Source organism: Peromyscus maniculatus, chromosome 1 (genome assembly GCF_049852395.1).
Source record: "Peromyscus maniculatus bairdii isolate BWxNUB_F1_BW_parent chromosome 1, HU_Pman_BW_mat_3.1, whole genome shotgun sequence".
Lineage (NCBI taxonomy): Eukaryota > Metazoa > Chordata > Mammalia > Rodentia > Cricetidae > Peromyscus > Peromyscus maniculatus.
The window spans coordinates 193,418,086-193,436,806 of NC_134852.1; the positions used below are offsets into that span (position 1 = coordinate 193,418,086).

General features: G+C 49.4%; 1 protein-coding gene across 1 annotated transcript in view; it reads right to left on the bottom strand.

The window, feature by feature from the left end:
* Tll2 (tolloid like 2) overlaps positions 1-18,481 on the bottom strand; it is a 114,466-nt gene extending 95,985 nt beyond the window's left edge. The window contains exon 1 of the mRNA XM_006992415.4: positions 18,145-18,481. Coding sequence (XP_006992477.2) covers positions 18,145-18,322 — 178 coding nt within the window. The 5' untranslated portion in view covers positions 18,323-18,481. The remainder of the gene's footprint in view (positions 1-18,144) is intronic.
* Positions 18,482-18,721: the final 240 nt, after the last annotated feature.

Sequence of the window (18,721 nt, forward strand, 5' to 3'; positions counted from 1 at the left end):
CTACAATAGGAAGAATGCTTTTCAGAAATGAAAAATAGAAACCTTAATGGAGGCTCACACCTGTAATCCTAGTATTCAAGAGGCTTGGAAAGAAGCACTTGCATGAGTTCAAGGTCAGTTGGGGTTACATAGTAGGTTTTAGGCCAGCCTAGACTATTAAGAGAGACCCGTCTCCAAAAATTAAAGGAAAATAAAGAGGAAAGAAGGAAGGGAGGGAGAGAGGAAGGGAGGAAGGGAGGGAGGGAGGGAGGGAGGGAGGGAGGGAGGGAGGGAGGGAGGGACGAAGGAAGGGAGGGAGGGAGGGAGGGAGGGAGGGAGGGAGGGAGGGAGGGAGGGAGGAAGGAAGGAAGGAAGAGAGGAAGGAAGGAGGAAGGGAGGGAGGGAGGGAATGAATCTTCATAAAGTGGTCAAAAGAAATGTGTATGGATGTATATGTGGTATAAATACATGTTTGTGAGGATGTGTACATGTATGTGGGAGAAGTGCATGCATAAGTATGTGCATATACATAGGGGTCAGAGGTCAATCTTCGCTCTCTTCCTCAAATCCAATTTTAAAGTTAGTATATGTAAACTGTTGAAATATAAAAAAGAGACTGATTTTAAAAGTATACTTTCTTTTAAAAATATTTAGATTCATTTTACTTATTATTGTGCATGTGTTTATGATGGGGAGGCATGCACATGCCATGGCATACGTGTGGAGGTCAGAGGACAGCTTCATGGAATCAGTTCTCTCTTCCCACCTTGATGTGGGCTCTGGGAACTGAACTCAAGTTGTCAGGATTCACAGGAAACACTTTTATCCACTGAGTCATTTCCCCAGCAGACCTAGGGAATATATTAGTGAGAAATCAGACCTTTGGCTCCAATTCCATATTTGAGTTCAGTTCTTTGTTCCCATACAGGCCCAGCTTCTGGAACTGGGATTCTGGGTAGACTCGGCAGAGACTGTTCTGTTTCAGATAAGCACCTGGCATGGCCAAGACAGGACAGCTGGGCGGGTGTTTAGAGGGGACAGAGTGCAGGGACGTGGCCCTGGAGATCCCTCATGACCCTCCCCACTGGAGTTTTCTCTGAGTCTTGGAGACACTGGGATTCTGCTAGTGTTTAACGAAACCAGGTGCCTGACTTGGGGCGCCAGATCCACAGAGCTGGGAGTCTGTGAGCCAGGCAGAGGGAGACCCCCTCCAATGCTGCTGTCAGCACCAGCCACCCTTGACAAGCTACGCCTCACTAGCTCCCAAATAGCATAGATCAGCCAGCCCCTAGCCTTCTCAGAGCCTCTTGGCTATATACCTCCCCCCAGAGGCTCTCTCCGAACCCCAGGAAACCTGGCCTCTGCATGGGGGGACCTTATGGCAGTGACCTCTCCTCCCCTTCCCTCTCCCAACCAGCCATTTTCTGATTCTCTCATTGACACTTAACGCTTGGGAACTTTTCAATTCCCTTCCTACCTAACCACAAATCTCACTCGAGGAGGCTGTATCTCAGGATGTCTACACTGGTAGAGAGGGCACAGCTTCCACATTTCCACAACTTCCACAAGAAGCTATTCGTGGTCCCAAACAAGTAACATTTGCCCTCTTTGGCATTTCTTCACCTGCCCATGAGACAGCTGAGCAGCTCCAAGCTGATGGAGGTCTGGCCCTCAGTCCACTTGGACTGAGCTTCTAAAGAGGATGTTGATGTACGGAACTCCAGGACTCAACCAAAGTGATGAAATCAACACCTCCAGGGACAGAGCCCAGGAACACACATTTAAACGCAGGCTCTGTCACACCCCATTCTGATTCACACTAAAGTTTGGGAACCCACAGAATCAATGGTCTCTAAGGCCCCCAACTCCAATCATTGGTTTCCCTCCAATGTCTTTTAGACATGCACTGAGATCTGCCTGGGGCTCATCATTTACCCATCCCTGTGGCAAGTCACTCAAGCAGCTAGGAACCTTGCCAATGCTCTCTAAGGTGGGCACCTGGGGGTAAGCCTAGGTTTCTGCAGGAACCAAACACAGAAGGTGCAAACTATTGCTATTCCTCTCAGGACACTCTCAGAGGTGGGGCAGAGGGGCCAGAGGCAGAAGTACAGGGAAATCCTACCCAGAGATGCTTTTCGTTCTGTGAGTTTTCAGCGGAGGGATTTAACAGGTTTGAAGCAGTTTTGTGTGAATCTTTGTCAGGGCAGTGTATGTACAAACAAACAGGGATGGGTTTTTTTAAGTAAAAAGTTAATCGGCTTAAAGTGTGCAACTAAATCGGCAAAGCTTACATTAAAGTGACCCACAGAGAAAGGACCCCATGGAAGGGAAATCCCTAGGGACTACAATATGGCCTCTATGTTCTTTTGTAGTTCCCAGCTATAAATATTCATGGGACAGTGTTAATGGGGTCCACAGCTCTATGCAACCACAATAGTTTTTTTGTTTATTCTCAGGACCATGAACTTTGAAACGATGACCCTAAATTTCAGCACTGTGCATTCAGGCTCGCCCAGTAGCAAGTGGGTGGGGAGAGGTTTGGCTTGCGAGGCCAGAGAGGAAGCAGGCGAGTGTGAATCGTGCCTCCTGGATCTTTGGGTGCAGATTAAAGGGCAGGATCTGTTTAGTATGGGAAGCCTCCTGTCTGCAGAGTCCACAGCTGCTCCTGGGGAAGTGGCCTTCGTGAGGGATGGAATGGCTCAGCTATGTGAGCATATGGCAGCGAGGAGTGGGAATCAGTAAATATTTTAATTGGGCAAAACAGATTCGTTGTGAGTTTTATATTGAAGTCTTTGGGAGAAAAAAAATGAGTTTGGATCCAGGAATTTCTAAGATGGCAAATGTGAAAGCCATCTAAACATTACACTTGTTCCCCACAGGAGGAAACCAGGGCACAGGAAGCTAAAACCAGGTGCCAATTCCCTACAGCAGTCCTCTTCAATTGAGGGATGACAAATAGGAGACACACCTGGACCTCTTCTGACTTGCTGTTACCCAGGACAAATGTCCCTCATTGATCTCAACCCTTCTATCCATTGAACCTGAACATGCCCTCTTAATCCATCTTGGCAGAGTCGCATAGCCCAGTGCTGACTGAGAGATAGGGAACCAGTGGAGACCCACTTGTCATCTCTGCCCTCCATTGTCCCAGAACCCATTACCTATTTGTTCCAGTTAAGGATGATCTAGTCACCACCCCCTAAACCCCGAGTCAGGGGTCCGAGTGCACACATCAGAGACCCTGTAGGATCCAAGTATCCACGGGACTCCTGGGTCAGTCAGGACCTGGGAGAGCGCCCTGCACAGTGGAGTCCTGCAGAACAGCTCTTGAAACTGTTGGCCTCTCACAGCAGAGGAGTGGGTGCCTAGGCTGGTGGCCAAGGTGGATGTGGTCTTCTGCCTTGAACCTTCATCTGCAGATCACCGCACAGTCACACTGAGAGGTCAGGTCAGTGGCCATGTCACAGCTTGACTCACTGAAATCAGAACCGTCTGTCAGCAAACTGAAACTGTACAATGTATGCAGCAGATCGGTGTGGGCAGGCCCATCCCAGCTGCAAGGTTGCCTAAGCTTTAAAGCTCCAGATAGCTTTCATCTCATAGGCCTTCCCCACTCGACTGGTGACTTCTTAGATGGCACTGGAAAGACCTAAATCAGTCAGCAATGTCTGCTACTGGCACTGGGACACTGCACGTGCCCTTACTTTTTCCACTCACAAATTGTTAGTAACATGTTAAACATATCATGGTCATGGTAAATGAAAAGCTGGAGCCAGCCCTGAGCTTTCTGCTCTGTCCTTTGCCCCGCAGGTCTGTTCCTGCACCTGCACCTCCCAGCTCTCTTGCCCTCTCTCCCTGGGGTTGCTTTAAACAAGGAAGAAACACCGGCAGACTGTGCGGTGGAAGAGGAAGAGGTCTGGGTATTTTTTCCCTGCTGAGATGCTCCAGGCCTGGCCTGGTATCTCATGCTTCCGTCTCCCCTCCTACCAGTTCTGAGACCATTAACATTGCTTCCTCCCAGGTTCTTCAGCACAGGGAGCGAGGCTTGTCTCTGGGGATCTCTCCCTCTTGCTTGTTCCCTTAACTCCGTGTCTCTAACTAGTTCTTCATTAATATGAAACATGCACGGTGATCCTGTTTCCCACAGGGCATCCTCACTCACATGGCTATTGTGAGGAAAACCTTTCGGTTACTTCCACAGCTAAGCAACTCCTTTGCCCCCAGTGGTACTTCTCATTTACTAGATCTCAGCAGGATATGATTTTCTGCATCTCACACCCACCACCTCCCACAGCAGAAGCCCACACCGACTCCACTCAATAACATCAAGGAAGACGCAGTTTACGTCCTAAAAGCCAAGAGCATCTCGGATTTTAATTGTACATCATGTGTGCTTGACTACAGGACCAGGCACATTTCATAAGTCCTAATCTCTCCACTGTGGAATGATCTTTCATAGAGCCATAAATTATACGAGCAATTGTGCATGACTCATTCTGAAGCTGAAGGCCACTGGAGACCTAAGCAGTGAGCAGAGCGGAAAGATATACTAGGTGGAGAGAAGAGGAGGCCTGGGGCCTAGCCCTAGCCAAGCCACAGCTCTCCCTACGACTCCCTAAGATACCGCCCCTCCACACCACAGGGTTCTCACTGGGAAAATGGAACATTTAGAACAGACCCGGCTTCTCCGAGCCCCGACGTTCCATCAGGTTTGATGGCGCAGCTGGTGAACTTTCAGCTATGCCTGTGGCCTGTTATCCTGACTGAACCTCCTACTCAAAGGCCCAGAACATTCAGCCGACTGCGGCATGGGCTGCTTTTGCTTACCGGTTCCTCTTACTGCTTCTACAAGAAAAGAACCTCAGGCTTGAGTTCAAATGCTCTTAAGGGTAAAGCTTTCAGATTCCCAGGTAGATACCTGTGGCCATGTGACTAAGTTCCAGCCAATGAGATGACGCAGACATGGCAAATGGGAAGTCTCTCTGCTCGTGTTCTCTACGTGATTTTCTTCTCCCTGCCTCTCATATCCAGACTGTCGATGGCGGCATGGGCTTTGGCTGCCATCTTGGTCTATGAAGACAAAGGCCTCTCCAGGTGGGAAGATGAAAGGGCCTGGCCCCTGGAGCATCTCCAGGATGGAGTTTCCAGGAGTCCAGACTGCAGACTCCAGACTCTGATGTGACAAAGGACCAGATGTCCAGCTGTGGACGTGCATTGCCCGTAAATCCCGCTCCTCCCCATTCTCTCATGTTCTACTGTTCTGAAGCTGGGAGCTGTAAAAATCCCCCTTTACCATCTGTCATAGCGTGGGGTTCTATGGGGAGAGAGCCCTGGATGACACTGCATAAAGGAGGAAGGACATTTGTTCCCAGGTTCTGGTGGCCTCATCGCTCTTCCCCTTTAGGAGTTGCTGCCAGCAACATTCAGGAGAACCACAGGCACCAGCCATTCGAGTTTTTTCAGTCTCCACTGGGCAGTTCCTTGACAGCAGGGATTTTCCCGATGTACATTTGCCCACTTCTCCATGGCCTCACCCACAATCAACTGAAGTTGAAAATAAATCAAATGAAAAGTTCTAGAAAGAGACGATAAGTGTTTTAAAACCCCGTGCTGTTCTGAATAGTATAAAAAAAAATCTTGCACCATTGTATCCTGTCCTGGGTGGCATATGGCTCTTTATCATAGATGCTGTACACACTACTGGCCTATTAGTAGTTAGTGGCCATCTCAGTCACCAGGTCCACAGCCACAGTACGTCACAGTGCCTTTCTTCCAGTTGCCTGTATCTTTCTGACCACAGTTGTCCACATCTTTCTTGTTAAGGGGCAAGCTCAAGGAAGGGGACAAGAGGGAAGCTCTGGGGCCTGAAACATGGAACACATTAGCTTTGGCAGTAGGGTCTATAGGGGAAGAGTCAGTGTAGACCAGATTCTGTACTTTCAGTGGCTTCGACCATTAATTGGAGGTCTTGGAGCCAGAATGTCTCTATGAACTTCAACCTCTAAAGGCCATGGCCCCAACCTCTCCTAAGAAGTTCAAATATCAGCCTGAGGGATGGGGGTAGGAGCCCACTCTTTTCCTAGCAATTGCTTTATATACCCAGCATCCCTGTTTCTTCTGGGCCCTCTCTACCTCTTCTGGTCCCCTTTGCAGGTTAGCAACTAGGTATACTAAATTTACTAATTGTTCTTCAAATGCCTGGTGTGGTTTCAGTCTCTCACCTGCACTATGATAAACATAGTGAATTAACATGAGTCAGTAACTAGCCACTTCATCTTGGTGGGAACAGCCATGGGTTGTGGGGGCAGAAACAGTGGGTATAGTACAAAATACCTTTTTGGCTCTCTAAATAAACACTAAAACCCTCTAAACAATTACTTGTGGCAAAGATGACAGAAAACAGTTGACATTTTTACTCTTTAAGAGCGTCCACTTAGTGTTAAAGGTCTTTTAATTGTTCAAAATCATTTGGAAAGGAATGCAAAATAAACTGTAACTGCAAGTTGAAAAAAAACAACAACAAAAGGCTTTTCTCAAGTCGGCACTGACCTTCAAAGCTAGAATACATGCTACCAATCCTCAAGGGAACCAAGGAAGAGTAAAAAAAAAAATGTGCTGGAGTATTTGATCCATTTTGCTTCTGCCCTGCTAGGGATCGTACCCAGAGTCTCGGGTGTGCTAGGCATGTGCTCTACCACTGAGCTGTGTCTGCAGCCCCAACCCCAGGAGCATCTATCTATATTTCAAGCAACTCTATTTATAGGAATTTAGTATCAAGAAATAAAGATGTGTATAAAAATCTAGTTAGCTGGCTATTTTAGAAGCTGAGGCAGAAGGATCACAAGTTCAAGACCAGTTTGGGCTACACAGGGAATTAGAGACCAGCCGAGGCAATTCAGTGAGACCTTGTCTCGAAATAACAAAATGAGCTTTGAGTGTTTCTGTAACATGCTCAAGGCCCTGCCTGGGCTCACTCCCCAGGCTGCAGTAAATAAATATTCAGTCACAGGGATGTCTCCAGCAGCATCACTTACAAAAGAAAAGGAAAACTATTGTTGAGATGTGGGGGGATCTATATGTCTTACAAAGGGACCTGTTAAGCAAATGATGATGTATCTATGCAACCATTAAGAAAACAACTTAAATTGATGCTATATAAGCCTGCTGTTACATAAGCATCCTCACTGCCATAGAGAGAGGTTTATGGCTCTAAGAAAATGGATAGAAAGTTCAGAGCAGCCGCACAGTACATTCAGGAAAAGGGAATTCCTGTTACAAGCACACACAGAGTGTCTGGAAGCACACACCGTGTTTACAGCAGTCACCTCTAGAAAGTAGGATGACTGGACATTTTCAGTCCTTCCTATATCTAACTTCTAAATGTTCTACCATGGGTGTATAAATCAGAAAAATGATTTAAAATCTCCCCCTCCTATCTCAAAGGTGCCCTGGAGCTTACTGAACTTGTCTCGACAACCTCATTTATGTTTCTGTTATGGCCTTTCAGCTTAGGACCCCTCCCATGCACACAGTGTGATCTTGTTCCATCTCCTCTTCCTTCCCATTCCCAGGATAATAATGATCCTCATCTCTCAGGGCTAGATGCCTGGTCATGTGTTCCCTGTTTCTGTAGGTCCTAAGCATTGAATATCTTCATTGGAATATTTTCCACTCAAAGAAATCACTTCCCTAAGATATATTTCAAGTGCCTCAGACTGACATGCACTTTTTTCCAGGTTTATTTCCACCTTGTTACTATTGTTGTTCAAAATAAGCAGGAGTGAAGTTCCTCCCAAGGCCTCCCATTGACTCGCACTATTCTATCCGATGTTCTGCCTATATCCCCGCTTCTCCAAATTCCACCTACCCATCTGGCCCCAGCTCAGAGCTTGCCACACCCTTCTCCAGTAATCCTTCCTTCCTTGTCCCACGGTGAGTCCCACCTTTGGATCCCTATGGTATCCCATTTACTCAGGTTTTCACTGGACAAACACCTGCTGGCACTCAGCAGGCACTGACTCTGCTGGTGGCAGGAAACTGAGAGAGCCTGGTTTCTCCCCCAGCAGCTCATTGCCCCGTGTGTGGAGAGCTGCTGAGCCCGTCACCAACATCAGTACCTCTGACTAGTTCTATTTAGAAAAAGTGCCTGTGTGGGAAAGTCAAGGCAACGGCAACCTAAGAAAAAGGAAACAATTTGATATGTGGCTGGGTAGGTGGTGTGGAGGAATTGCAGGCTGAGTCTGAAAGAAGGAACCAGAGCTGACTACATGGAGGGCCCTGAGAGGCTCCTAAGAAGACCCTCCCATGGGAGAGTTGCAGGCGAGGGGGAGGGGCTGCCGGAAAGGGTGGGCAGTAACCGAGGTCTCAGAACTACCAACCATTCTCATGCCAAGTGCCTGGGAAGTTCTGAACAGTCCTAAACTGTGTCCAATTCTGCAAACATGCTCAGACGTGAGCTCTAAAAGACCACTCTGCCAGCCAAGTGTGGTGGCATATGCCTTTAATCTCAGCACTCGGGAGACAGAGACAGTTGGATCTCTGTGAGTTCGAGGCCAGCCTGGTCTATAGAGTAAGTCCCAGGATAGCCAGGGCTATTACACAGAGAAACCCTATCTTGAAAAAAAAAAAGAAAAGAAAAGAAAAGAAAAGAAAAGAAAAGAAAAGAAAAAAGCAAGCAAAAAAGGCCAAAAGACCACTCTGCCTGCAGCATGCACAGATTTGGAGAGTGTAGGAACCCACAAGGAGCTGGCAGGGGCCTAGAAGAAGATGGCAGCAGTTAGGATGAAATGAGGTGGACAGGCTCAAAGTTGGACACCAAGCCAGCAGGACTTGGCTTGAGCTGCAAGGCAAAATGGGAGAAGCCAAGGGTCGGGCTTGCAACCAGGTTCCCAGCTACAGTACCTGGGAGGACTCTGCACCTGCAGCCACTTTCCTGAGCCAATGGGGAAAGGCACAGGCTTTGGAGCTGGCTTGACAGGGAGGACAACTGGCCAGGACCTGAAGGGGAGTTAAAGAGCTGGTAGCTTGACATCTCCTATGGGAACAGGCTTCAAGGGCTCACATGAACTCCCACCAGGACCCCAGGTGGGAGGAAATGGGGGCATGGCGGGTAAGCTGCAGCAGGAGGAGAGGAGCGAGATGGCCCAGCTGGTGAAGTAGGCAGACCCAGGCTCAACACAAACCCTTGAGTCCTCATGCAGGCGAGCCGGAAAATATTGATGGCAATTGGCAGGAGTGGGTAGAGGATGGCGTGATCACAGATAGGTCGCTAACCAATCAGCAGGAGAGCTGGGCTCCTGTTGCTAGGTTTGCATCCAGACAGAAGTAGATTATGAGCAGGCTGAGTGGGTACCAGGAAAAACCTCTTATGCATATCGGTATCTGCCACCCGTTCCTCGCTTCAGGAAATTAACACTTGTCACTTGCTGTGGATCCCAGGAGAACTCTGTGGCCTTGAGAGGGAGAGAGAAACACACACAAGAAGCTCAAACTGTCACTCATAGGAAAAGTCTTAAAGGGGAAAGAATAACAGAAACTTACAAGAGCAGAGTAAGAGCTCCCAAGGACAGCACACTAAATTCAACACAGTAACTGCCACATTTAATCTCCAAACAAACCGTCATGATGGACTTGAACGCCATTCTTATTTTCCCAAAGGAATAAACTGAGGCTCTGAGAGGTTAAGAAATTTGGTCAAATCACACATGTAGTAAGACGACCATGAACTGCACACCACAGGCTGCCTGATGCCAAGAATGGTGCCTTCAACAGGATGTTTCTTTATGTTGGCTCCTCCAAACAAGGACTTCCCTGGGAAGCTGGCTCATCTCCATCCTTTACTTCTTCAGGGGGAACATGGCTGGATCCTCTCTTTCTCCTGACCTTACACCTATGTTCTTCCCCTGGGCCTTCTGGAAGAAGCATGGGGGGAAAGAGAGGAAACACTTTTCAAGACCTTCGTTTATTTACACATTGTTCCCAGTGCCTTAGAACCAAGAGAGTCTCAGGGCCAGAACTCTCTCATCCTTATCAAGATCCAGGCAAAGACAGAAAAAAAGTCAGGGAAGAGGGGCTAGCCTACGGTGTCCTGACAACCTTGAGACTGAACACAACAGAGGTGCTTGTTGCCTGTGGATACTGGGAGGTTATGGTAGGGATCTGACATCCTAGTTCCTACACTAACAAGTTAAATGTCCCAGCCCAGGTTCTTGCCTGGACAGCACCCAGACCATGGCCTCCAGTGCTGACAATAGCCTAAAAACCCAAGTCATACTCCATGGGCTTCCCCAGGATCTCCCAGTCTATGTGGGAGGCTGGTACATGGTGCTCTATAAAACATGGGGTATGGCCTGAGCTCACAAGCAGAAGTGTAGTGGAGAGTTAGTAGCATCATTCTTCCACTTGGAAACCATGGTGGGGTGAGAAGCAAGCTCCAGGGATACATCAAGTGACAGCTTTACAAGGTCTCTAGTGGAAGAGGCACGCCACTGCCAGATGTGCTGCAGATGACAACCTCACTGCTACCTAGGCTCTCTGGAAGTTGGAGGTCACAGGAGAACGGCTTTGGGGAGGTCAGAAGGAGCCAGGTCCCACTGTTTATCCCCAGACTTGGGGGCTGGTTTCTTAGATGGCTTGCTGGCAAGTTCTCAGCTCAACACCTTCAGTGAGCTAATGAGATCCATGGCTGACTGCAGTTTTGAGGTAAAGATCCTTAAACATAGAGGGGCTACCTGCACCAGCATGACAAGAAGACATAGGACTCTTAAAACTGTTCAGCCGTAGGGTTTTCTGCCACTCAGGAAACTTGCCAGCTTCCAGTGAATGATAGTAATACAAACCATAGTGCTCACTAATATCTTCTGTGATCTAAGTATTCTCCTAAGAGCTATGCCTATATGAAATCATGTAATCTGCCTAGAAACCCCATGTAGTCAATATCCATGTAGTACTTTATTTGTCCATCAAACTAAGACAGGTCTCCTCGGGGTCTTAACTCTGAACTCAGACATCTTCCTGTACAGGTAACCCTGCTTCCTCCCAGCTGTCTCCCTGTAATGGAAACGAAGTGATCATGTGAACAGATTAAATAGGCACACTTGGAGATATGACAGGTAGCTAAGGAGCCACATAATTCTACAGATGTTCACATTTACTAAGTGCTTCTATTTGCTAGACGCACTCTCAAGTGCCTTTCACATAGCAATGGCCTGCTTACAGGGGCTTCTGTTACCCACAGCATGTATCTGAGGAAACGGTGTCTTTAAAGGACTCCCTCGAAGTCTCACAGTTAAAGTGACAGAGCATAGAAAGTCTGAAATAGAAAGACTGGGCTAAAATGTGGGTGTGGAACATGGCACGAGAGGGTGGCTCCTGAAGGGAGTGGTCAGCCTGATGACCACAGCTCACCACAGAAGCACTATGGAATGATATGTGCATTTGGCTTCCATCCAGAGGCATTCCTTCTAAACCAACCATGCCCATCCCGGGTGGCAGTCTACAGTCTTGGGTCCAACAAGTTCTTAGACCTTCAACATCAGAGACCACCCATGCCAGGGTACTGCAAATCTAGGGTTATTCACAGTATTACTCCCGACTCATGTGCAGAACTAAGGAAGAAAGGATGCCCCCAGGAAGGGGCATGGGAAGCCCTTCAGGATGGACAGGAAAAGATGAACTCCACTCCTAAAAGACATGGGAGGCAACCTCTGACGCTTGGGTGCACATTTCTGTCTACTAAATGTAGGCTGAGTCCACAGAGGTGGTGCTGAAAGCCAGAGGAGCAAGCATCAATGATAAACAGAAAGTTCAAGCCTGAAACTCAGTTTCCCCATTCACAAAGTAGCAGCCCCCACATTACATGCCTCCTCGGGGGGTGATAGTGAGGGGTGTGGAGTGGTGTTTCTTGCTGTGGGTGGGCTCCTAGAGCAGCCCTGTCTTCGAGGGGCCTGACAGGTTCCCCGTCTTCATTGCCCCTTCCCCAGACACTGCCTACCCAGCAGAAGTCTTGGCTATTGTTGGGAGTCCCAGGTGTCAGTTAGCATGTGATGCTATGTGGACTGCATCTCCACTGAATTGAGCACTGAGCCAATCAACTGACCCTTACACAGGAGCCAGAGTCTCCTCCCTAGACACATTTCCTCCTCTTAGCCTTTGTTTACTTATATTTTTATTGAAATATAATGAATATGGCATGAAAGTCACCCTTCACTTACTTTTTCCAAAACAGTTTTCAGACTTTTTAATTTAAATTAATTATTTTTATTTTATGTGTATGGGCATTTTGCCTGTATGTATGCTTATGAACCTCTTGCATGCCTGGCGCCCGCAGAGGCCAGAAGAGGCATCAGATCCCCTGAACTGGAGTTACAGATGGTCATGAGTCATCATTTGGGTCCTAGCAATCAAACACAGGTCCTCTGGAAGAGCAGCCATGCTCCTAACTGCTGAGCCATCTCTCTAGCCCCAACCCCCTTTACTTTTGAGATACTATTTAACAAATCCCCAGCTCTGATCAGGCAATATGAAATCACTTATTGCAAACATTTCAATCACTCTACCGCATTTCTACCAATGCATCCAGGAGATGCTTACAAGCACCTACTCTGTCCTCTGATGACATAAGTGTCAATCACTGGGTACCTCCTAGTTCCAGAAAATGGGCTCAGAAACTGATAAAACGTGTATCATTTAGTCCCATGGCAACCCTGAAAACTGGATAAGTAGTTCTTTGCAAGTGAGGAAACAGAACAAGGGAGGTTAAGTAACTTCTTCACATGCACATAGTCTCACGAAAAGGCAGGCAGGTGGACCAGATGATGCTCCTGCCTGGAGACTGGAAAGGCATTTAACATACAAGGCCTTAGAGAAATTTAATTCCATTAAATCAGCCATCTGCCCATCAACAAGGACCTTATGACAGGAGAGGATGAAAATAAAGATGTAAAAATGCCAGCTGCTCTCACCAGAGTGTACGCCTTAGGAGCCTCGTAAGCGATGCTTAGGAAACCAGGGCACCTGCCCCTGCCATGAAGTACTCGAACCCTGCTGTCTCCTGCCCTCTGACACTCTCTGATAAGGGCTGCGGCATGGCTCAGACTGAGGATAAATGCATGGTTCCTTCCGCCATGAACCCAATCCACCTAAGACTGACATCCTTCCTACCTCCCTTATTCAGCAGATACTGACAAACCAGAGTTACCTGGGTGCTGCTCTGGGTACCAGGCACAGAGACCGGACCCCAGATCTCATGGAATTGAATATTCTGGTCTCATATCAGGACCTGGAAGGGCTGGGGACAGCAGCTGCCCAGAAGGTCTCTTGGTGAACCTTTAAAAAGACCTCATGGGTAAGGTGTCTTGAAGCAAATGACAAGGTAGAGTGAGACCCCAAATTCCAGACAGAGGTGAGATTTGAAAGCATGGGCAGGGGCTGGGGATACCCCAAACTGAGTCATGAACCATCTGTCACACTATAACTCTCACTCTGGCTCCTGAGCCTTAAGCCATCAGGGGCCAACAACTCCGCATATCATACTTGAATCCAGGGGTCACAGCTGTCAGATGCCTTTGGCATTTGCCAAGTCACTAGCTAAAGAGTAAGCAGGCTGGCAGCCAGTTTCCTTGGGCTTAGTAAGTCCAGCGGCTGTCCAAGAACCTCTGCATCACACAAGTTTCATGCCGACAGTTTGGGTGACCTGAGTCCCACACTCTTCAATCGACTCTGGGAAGCTGCATGCATCCACTGCCTCTCTCCCCACCTTTCTTCTTCAGAACCACCCCTAAATCTAGAAAGCCCAGGTAATGCCTCAAGAGCATGGCAGGTATTTTTCTAAAACTGGCTACAACAGTCCCTCCCACAGCACATGCTTTTTAATTTGGTTTTGTTTTGTTGTTTGTGAGACAGAGTTTCTCTGTGTAACAGCCCTGGCTGTCCGGGAACTCACTTTGTAGTCTAGGCTGGCCTAGAACTCTAGGAGATTTGCCTGCTTCTACCTCCCAAGTGCTGGGATTAAAGGCGTGCGCCACCACTGATGTAAGGGAATTATGCTCCAGCCCCTAGAATGGGATGGAAACTTGTCGTCACGGTGGATGTGAGGATGTGCGGTGGTCACCAACGGCACTGAAACCTCCATCTGGTTCTCTTAGATCCACCTAGAATCCAGTTGCTATGCTGTGAGGAAGTCTACCACCCGGCCACACAGGAAGGCAACCTGAGAATCGCTACCCACCAACCCAATGGACAACCAGGCCATGGGCAGACCCGAGGTTGGGGGCAGCCATCAGGTGGATTCCAGCCCCTTGTTGTCCTAGCCTGCAAGTCTTTCCAGCTGACAGATACACACCACCCTATCTGTTCTTAATCCACAGAGGCAGGAACCTAATGACGTAGCAGTCAGGTTGTTCTACGCCAAGTTAGGGGTGAGTTCTTCCCCAATAACTGGGTAGGGAGCAGAAGTAAACAACAAAGGCTATATATAGCCTTTGGATGTACTTCAGTCTTCCATTCTCTGGATGGATGGTTCTAGGAGGTGCCTGGAAGCTTCTAAGAGGTCCTGGAGCGTCCCAAGTTCACCACCTAGAGCAGCCATCTGAATCCCACTCCCCTCACTGAATTCCTCCTTCCCCAAATTGCGAGTCCTGCACCCTCCCTGCTGTTCCTTCCGTCGCTCTCCAAATGTCTACACACGGGTCCTTGTTTATGGCTCTGCTTCGTAAAGAAGCCAGCTAAAACTGGTTCCGGGCTACATTACAAGGCAAAAGATTTTGCTTCCACCTCTGTTTTGCAGATAGAGTGACACAGGAGAGTGACACCATGGTTAACAGCCACATAGATAGCAGGGGCCCGGATGGAACGAGGAGCCAGGCCCAGGGCTTGACTCAGCTGAGGAAGTGTGGATGAGGGCAGGCAGACAAGGGGAGTTTTGCCATCATGGAGATGCAGAGAATGTCTGTGACTTCTCGTATAGTGTCTGGCTATGTGAGCAGTATCTAAGGAAAAGCCAGTAATAGAGCTATGAACCAACAGACACCGTGCCCCAGCAGCCCATGGCTACTCCCCAGGCGCATGCCAGGAGGGTTCCCACACCCCCATCATCTGACTTAGTAACCACCCTCTCTGCAGCATCAACTGTTAGTAAATTTAGAATTGACAGTTTAAAACTGCATCAAAAGCTTCAGTGATGAAGATGTTCTTTCAACACATTTCTAGAAAATCTGTTTATGAAGTACCCAATGATTGACATATCTATCATTCTATGTACTTTAATCTGTCAGAAATTATTCCTATCCACAAACGAGGACACAAAGACACAAAGGGAGAGCTACAGGTCATGCAGCTTATCCACGGCAGAGTAGGTGGAAGTTGGTAAGGGTAGAGTGGTGGAAACAGTAAGCAGCACGTGATAAAATGGTAACTATGACACGGAGAATGGCTACAGCACTTACTAGTTCACACAGCTTTGATGGCTAGGCTACAACAAAGGTCACAGAGACAGAGAACACTGAACAGGAGGAGGCAGGGATCTCAAGTACAAGTACCTACATGGTGTCATGTGGGTTTGGGGTAAGACAGGTTATGCAGATGAGGAGAGGAGTTTCTTGTCTAGCAAGATGGTATAGTGCATAAAGGCACCTCCTGCCAAGCCCAAGCTCCCGAGTTCAAGCCCAGGACCACACAGCAGAAAGAGAGAACCAACTTCTGAAAAGTGTCCTCTGATCGGCGCGTGCCTGACATGGCATTGCAGCGCACCCCACCCAAACACAAAAGGAATGGAGAAAACCATCATTTTAAAATGTTTAAAAATGGAGAGGCTCCCCAAATCTGTCAGATCTGACAAACTCATTATGTCCATTCTACAGGGAAGAAGCCGAGGCCCAGAGGGGACAGATCTTGTCCGCTGATAGGTGGGGAATAGAACCAGGTGGGGAAGGTTTGTATGTGAAGGTCAAGGCAGAGCCAGGAGCGGGCCTTCTGACCAGAGCTCCCGGGTTATGGTTCCACCGGGATAGAGGCTGTTTCTAAGGGAAGCTTTGAACATGCTACCAGGAAGTGCGGTCCCCCTAGCGGGGAAGCTGCCATTCCACTGAGACTCCATCCCCTTTTTGGCCTTCCAAAAGGGTGCTCCCCAGATGAAAATTCCCAGGAGGGTGGGCGGACTGTGCTGCTTTCTTGCTGCAGGTCTCTCTTGCTCTCCTCTCTTCTGGCTGCTCTTAGCGTCAGGTTGGTCCAGGGAGAGGCTGCCGTGGGGGTCGGGGTAGGGGTGGGGCCTGGAAGCATGCATTAAAGCTGCTGAACCACACTGAGGCTTCTCTACCTTCCAGCCCTGCTGCCCCATCCCATCCTGTCTGTGAATAGTCAGAGCATTCATGTCTCTGTTACCCAGAGTTTTCCCTAAAGTCACTGGACAGCCAATGGGAAACTTGTCTCAGGGTTGTCCTTGGAGACTCAGACCAGGTGGGAGCTTTGGGTCAGATCTGTATCTTTCTCTCTGCATCCACAGCATCTAGGCCAGCTTCCTACGTACAGGAAGCACCCAGCCTATGTCAAACTAACCTCTCCCCTGGCCCCAGTTGCCCTACTGCCTCAGAGGCAGCTCTCCTCGGGCAAGGTCCAGGATCTGGCAAGTGTCACTGTCGGTCCTGTTCACCTCCACCATATTTTCAAAACTAAGCGCTCTCTTTTTAGGACCAGGACACCATTCTAACAGTAAACAGGAGACATCCTGGCCTTGAACAATGCTCCACAAAGAGCTGGATGTCACAGTCAGACCATGGTGGTATGCCTTCACTTGTCTGAAAATCACCCTTTCTGACTACTTCCTAACTGAGGCTCATGTGTAAGGCAATAGGTGGATATCCTTCAGGGGTCTTCCCTATGTAAGAGTGGGTCCCCCACACTCCGTTTGACCTTTAACCTGCATAGGATCCTCTGTTCTCCTGAACTTTTGAGACTCTCCTAGGAACCTCCTCATCTTCCCCAGACAACAGGCATGTGAATTGACTCCAGCCTACACACTAGAGTGACCACAGTAACAACAAGGACAACCCCCCATTCGTTCCATTGGCAAGAAATTCCCATAAGCCCTGTTTCCAGTTTAGAGATGAGGAAACTGAGGGTGGCAGAGGTCTTTACGATGTGAGGGAATGGTGAACTGGCCTAGACATGGTGGGCCACTGTGCCAAGAGCAAGTGCTCTGATCCCATGAGTACCCTCAAGGCCACGCTCTTGCCTCCTACCCCTCATTTTTGCCCACTGGCAAGTGAAACAGGTGAGGTGCTGGCCAAAGGGAACACTACTCCTGGGCTCCTGGCCACCATCAGGGAGCAGCTTCAAGATGATCTAAGTCTGGCACCTCCCTGGGTCTGGGAACTGCACCTCCACCCCCCCACCCCCACCCCCACCTATCTCCCTGCCCCCGTCCAGCTTCTGGCTTTGGATGTGCTTAGGTCCTTCCAAGAACCTTTGCTAGGGTGCTTCATGCCTCCCCTCTACACCTTGCCACACACCCCTGAAGACCCAAGAGGGTTGGCAGCTGGAACTGTAGAGTTGGGGCCAGTTTGCGCCGGTGTGTCCGGTGCTGTTCTGGGGCGCAGCTTCCTGGTGGAATTAAGAGCACCTGCTGACTTCCATCTCAGTCCGGTGCCGAGGGGACTGCGGGAAAGGCTAGAGCAATTCAAGTCCTGGGCGTTCTCCCTAGGCAACTCTTCCTTCTGCCTCCCGTGAAGCTTTTCTGTCTGTCTTCTAATCTCTTCCCAAGAGTAACTGCAGACCTTGGGAAACTTCGCGGGAAACTTCCAGCTGCTGAGAACGCCAATGAAACCAGCTACTCTCCGTCGGTGCCCTGCCAGGCTCGACTCCTGCAGTGTCCGGAGGTAGCGGGTGCCGGGTGCCTGATAGGCGACGAGAGCCCACCGTGCCCCACATAGGCTTTCGCTTTGGGACCACTCCTGCAGCAGCTACCCGATGCGCATTGCTAACCGAGACCATGATGTCCGGGACTTAGAGGAGTATTAAAGCAGTTTCCCCGTGGACATTGTCCTCCCTCCCCCAGAAACCCCGGGCATCTCCCAGGAGCAGAGTGGTCCGCCTTGCCCACCGCTCATTTGCATTTCAAAGGCAAACTTCTGCCGGACTTGCCGGGAGACAGGGGACAGTGATGGTACCTACCCGCTTTGCAGGGGTCGTGGTAATGCAGCTGTTGCTCGGTGCCCTCCTCACCTTCCAAAGCCCAGTAGTCCAAGGCAACATCCGAGTTGTCCCCAAGAACCCCAGTACCGCAGGGGAGCGGCAGGAACAGTGGCAGCAGCAATAAGACCAGGGTGCCAAGTGCAGCCGCCGGGGGCATAGTGGCAAGGGGTCTGCGGGGATCTGAGGGACTTAGCGTGCACAGAAAGCTTAGATCTAGCGAAACACCATGCACAGGGTCAGATGTGGTGGCCGCTGCTTGACTGCCAGGCACCGGTAGGGTACCGAGCAAGCCCAGTAAGGCGTTCCCGACCCGGAAAGCCGCTGCTCAGCACGACTTGCCCAGTGGCCGAGGCTGCGGTGGCTGCGACTGTGTTGGCGGCGGCGGTAGTAGGAACAGTGGCCGCTCCGCCCCTCTCCACCAGGGCTGGACCACACGCCCTCTCCAAGGGCCCCAGACAGCCAATCACTTAGGCGCCCTAGGAGAGGCCCCTCCTCTTCCCTGCACCTCGGTAACTTCGGAGGAACCCAAGCAAAGCGAAGATGCTGATGGATAGAC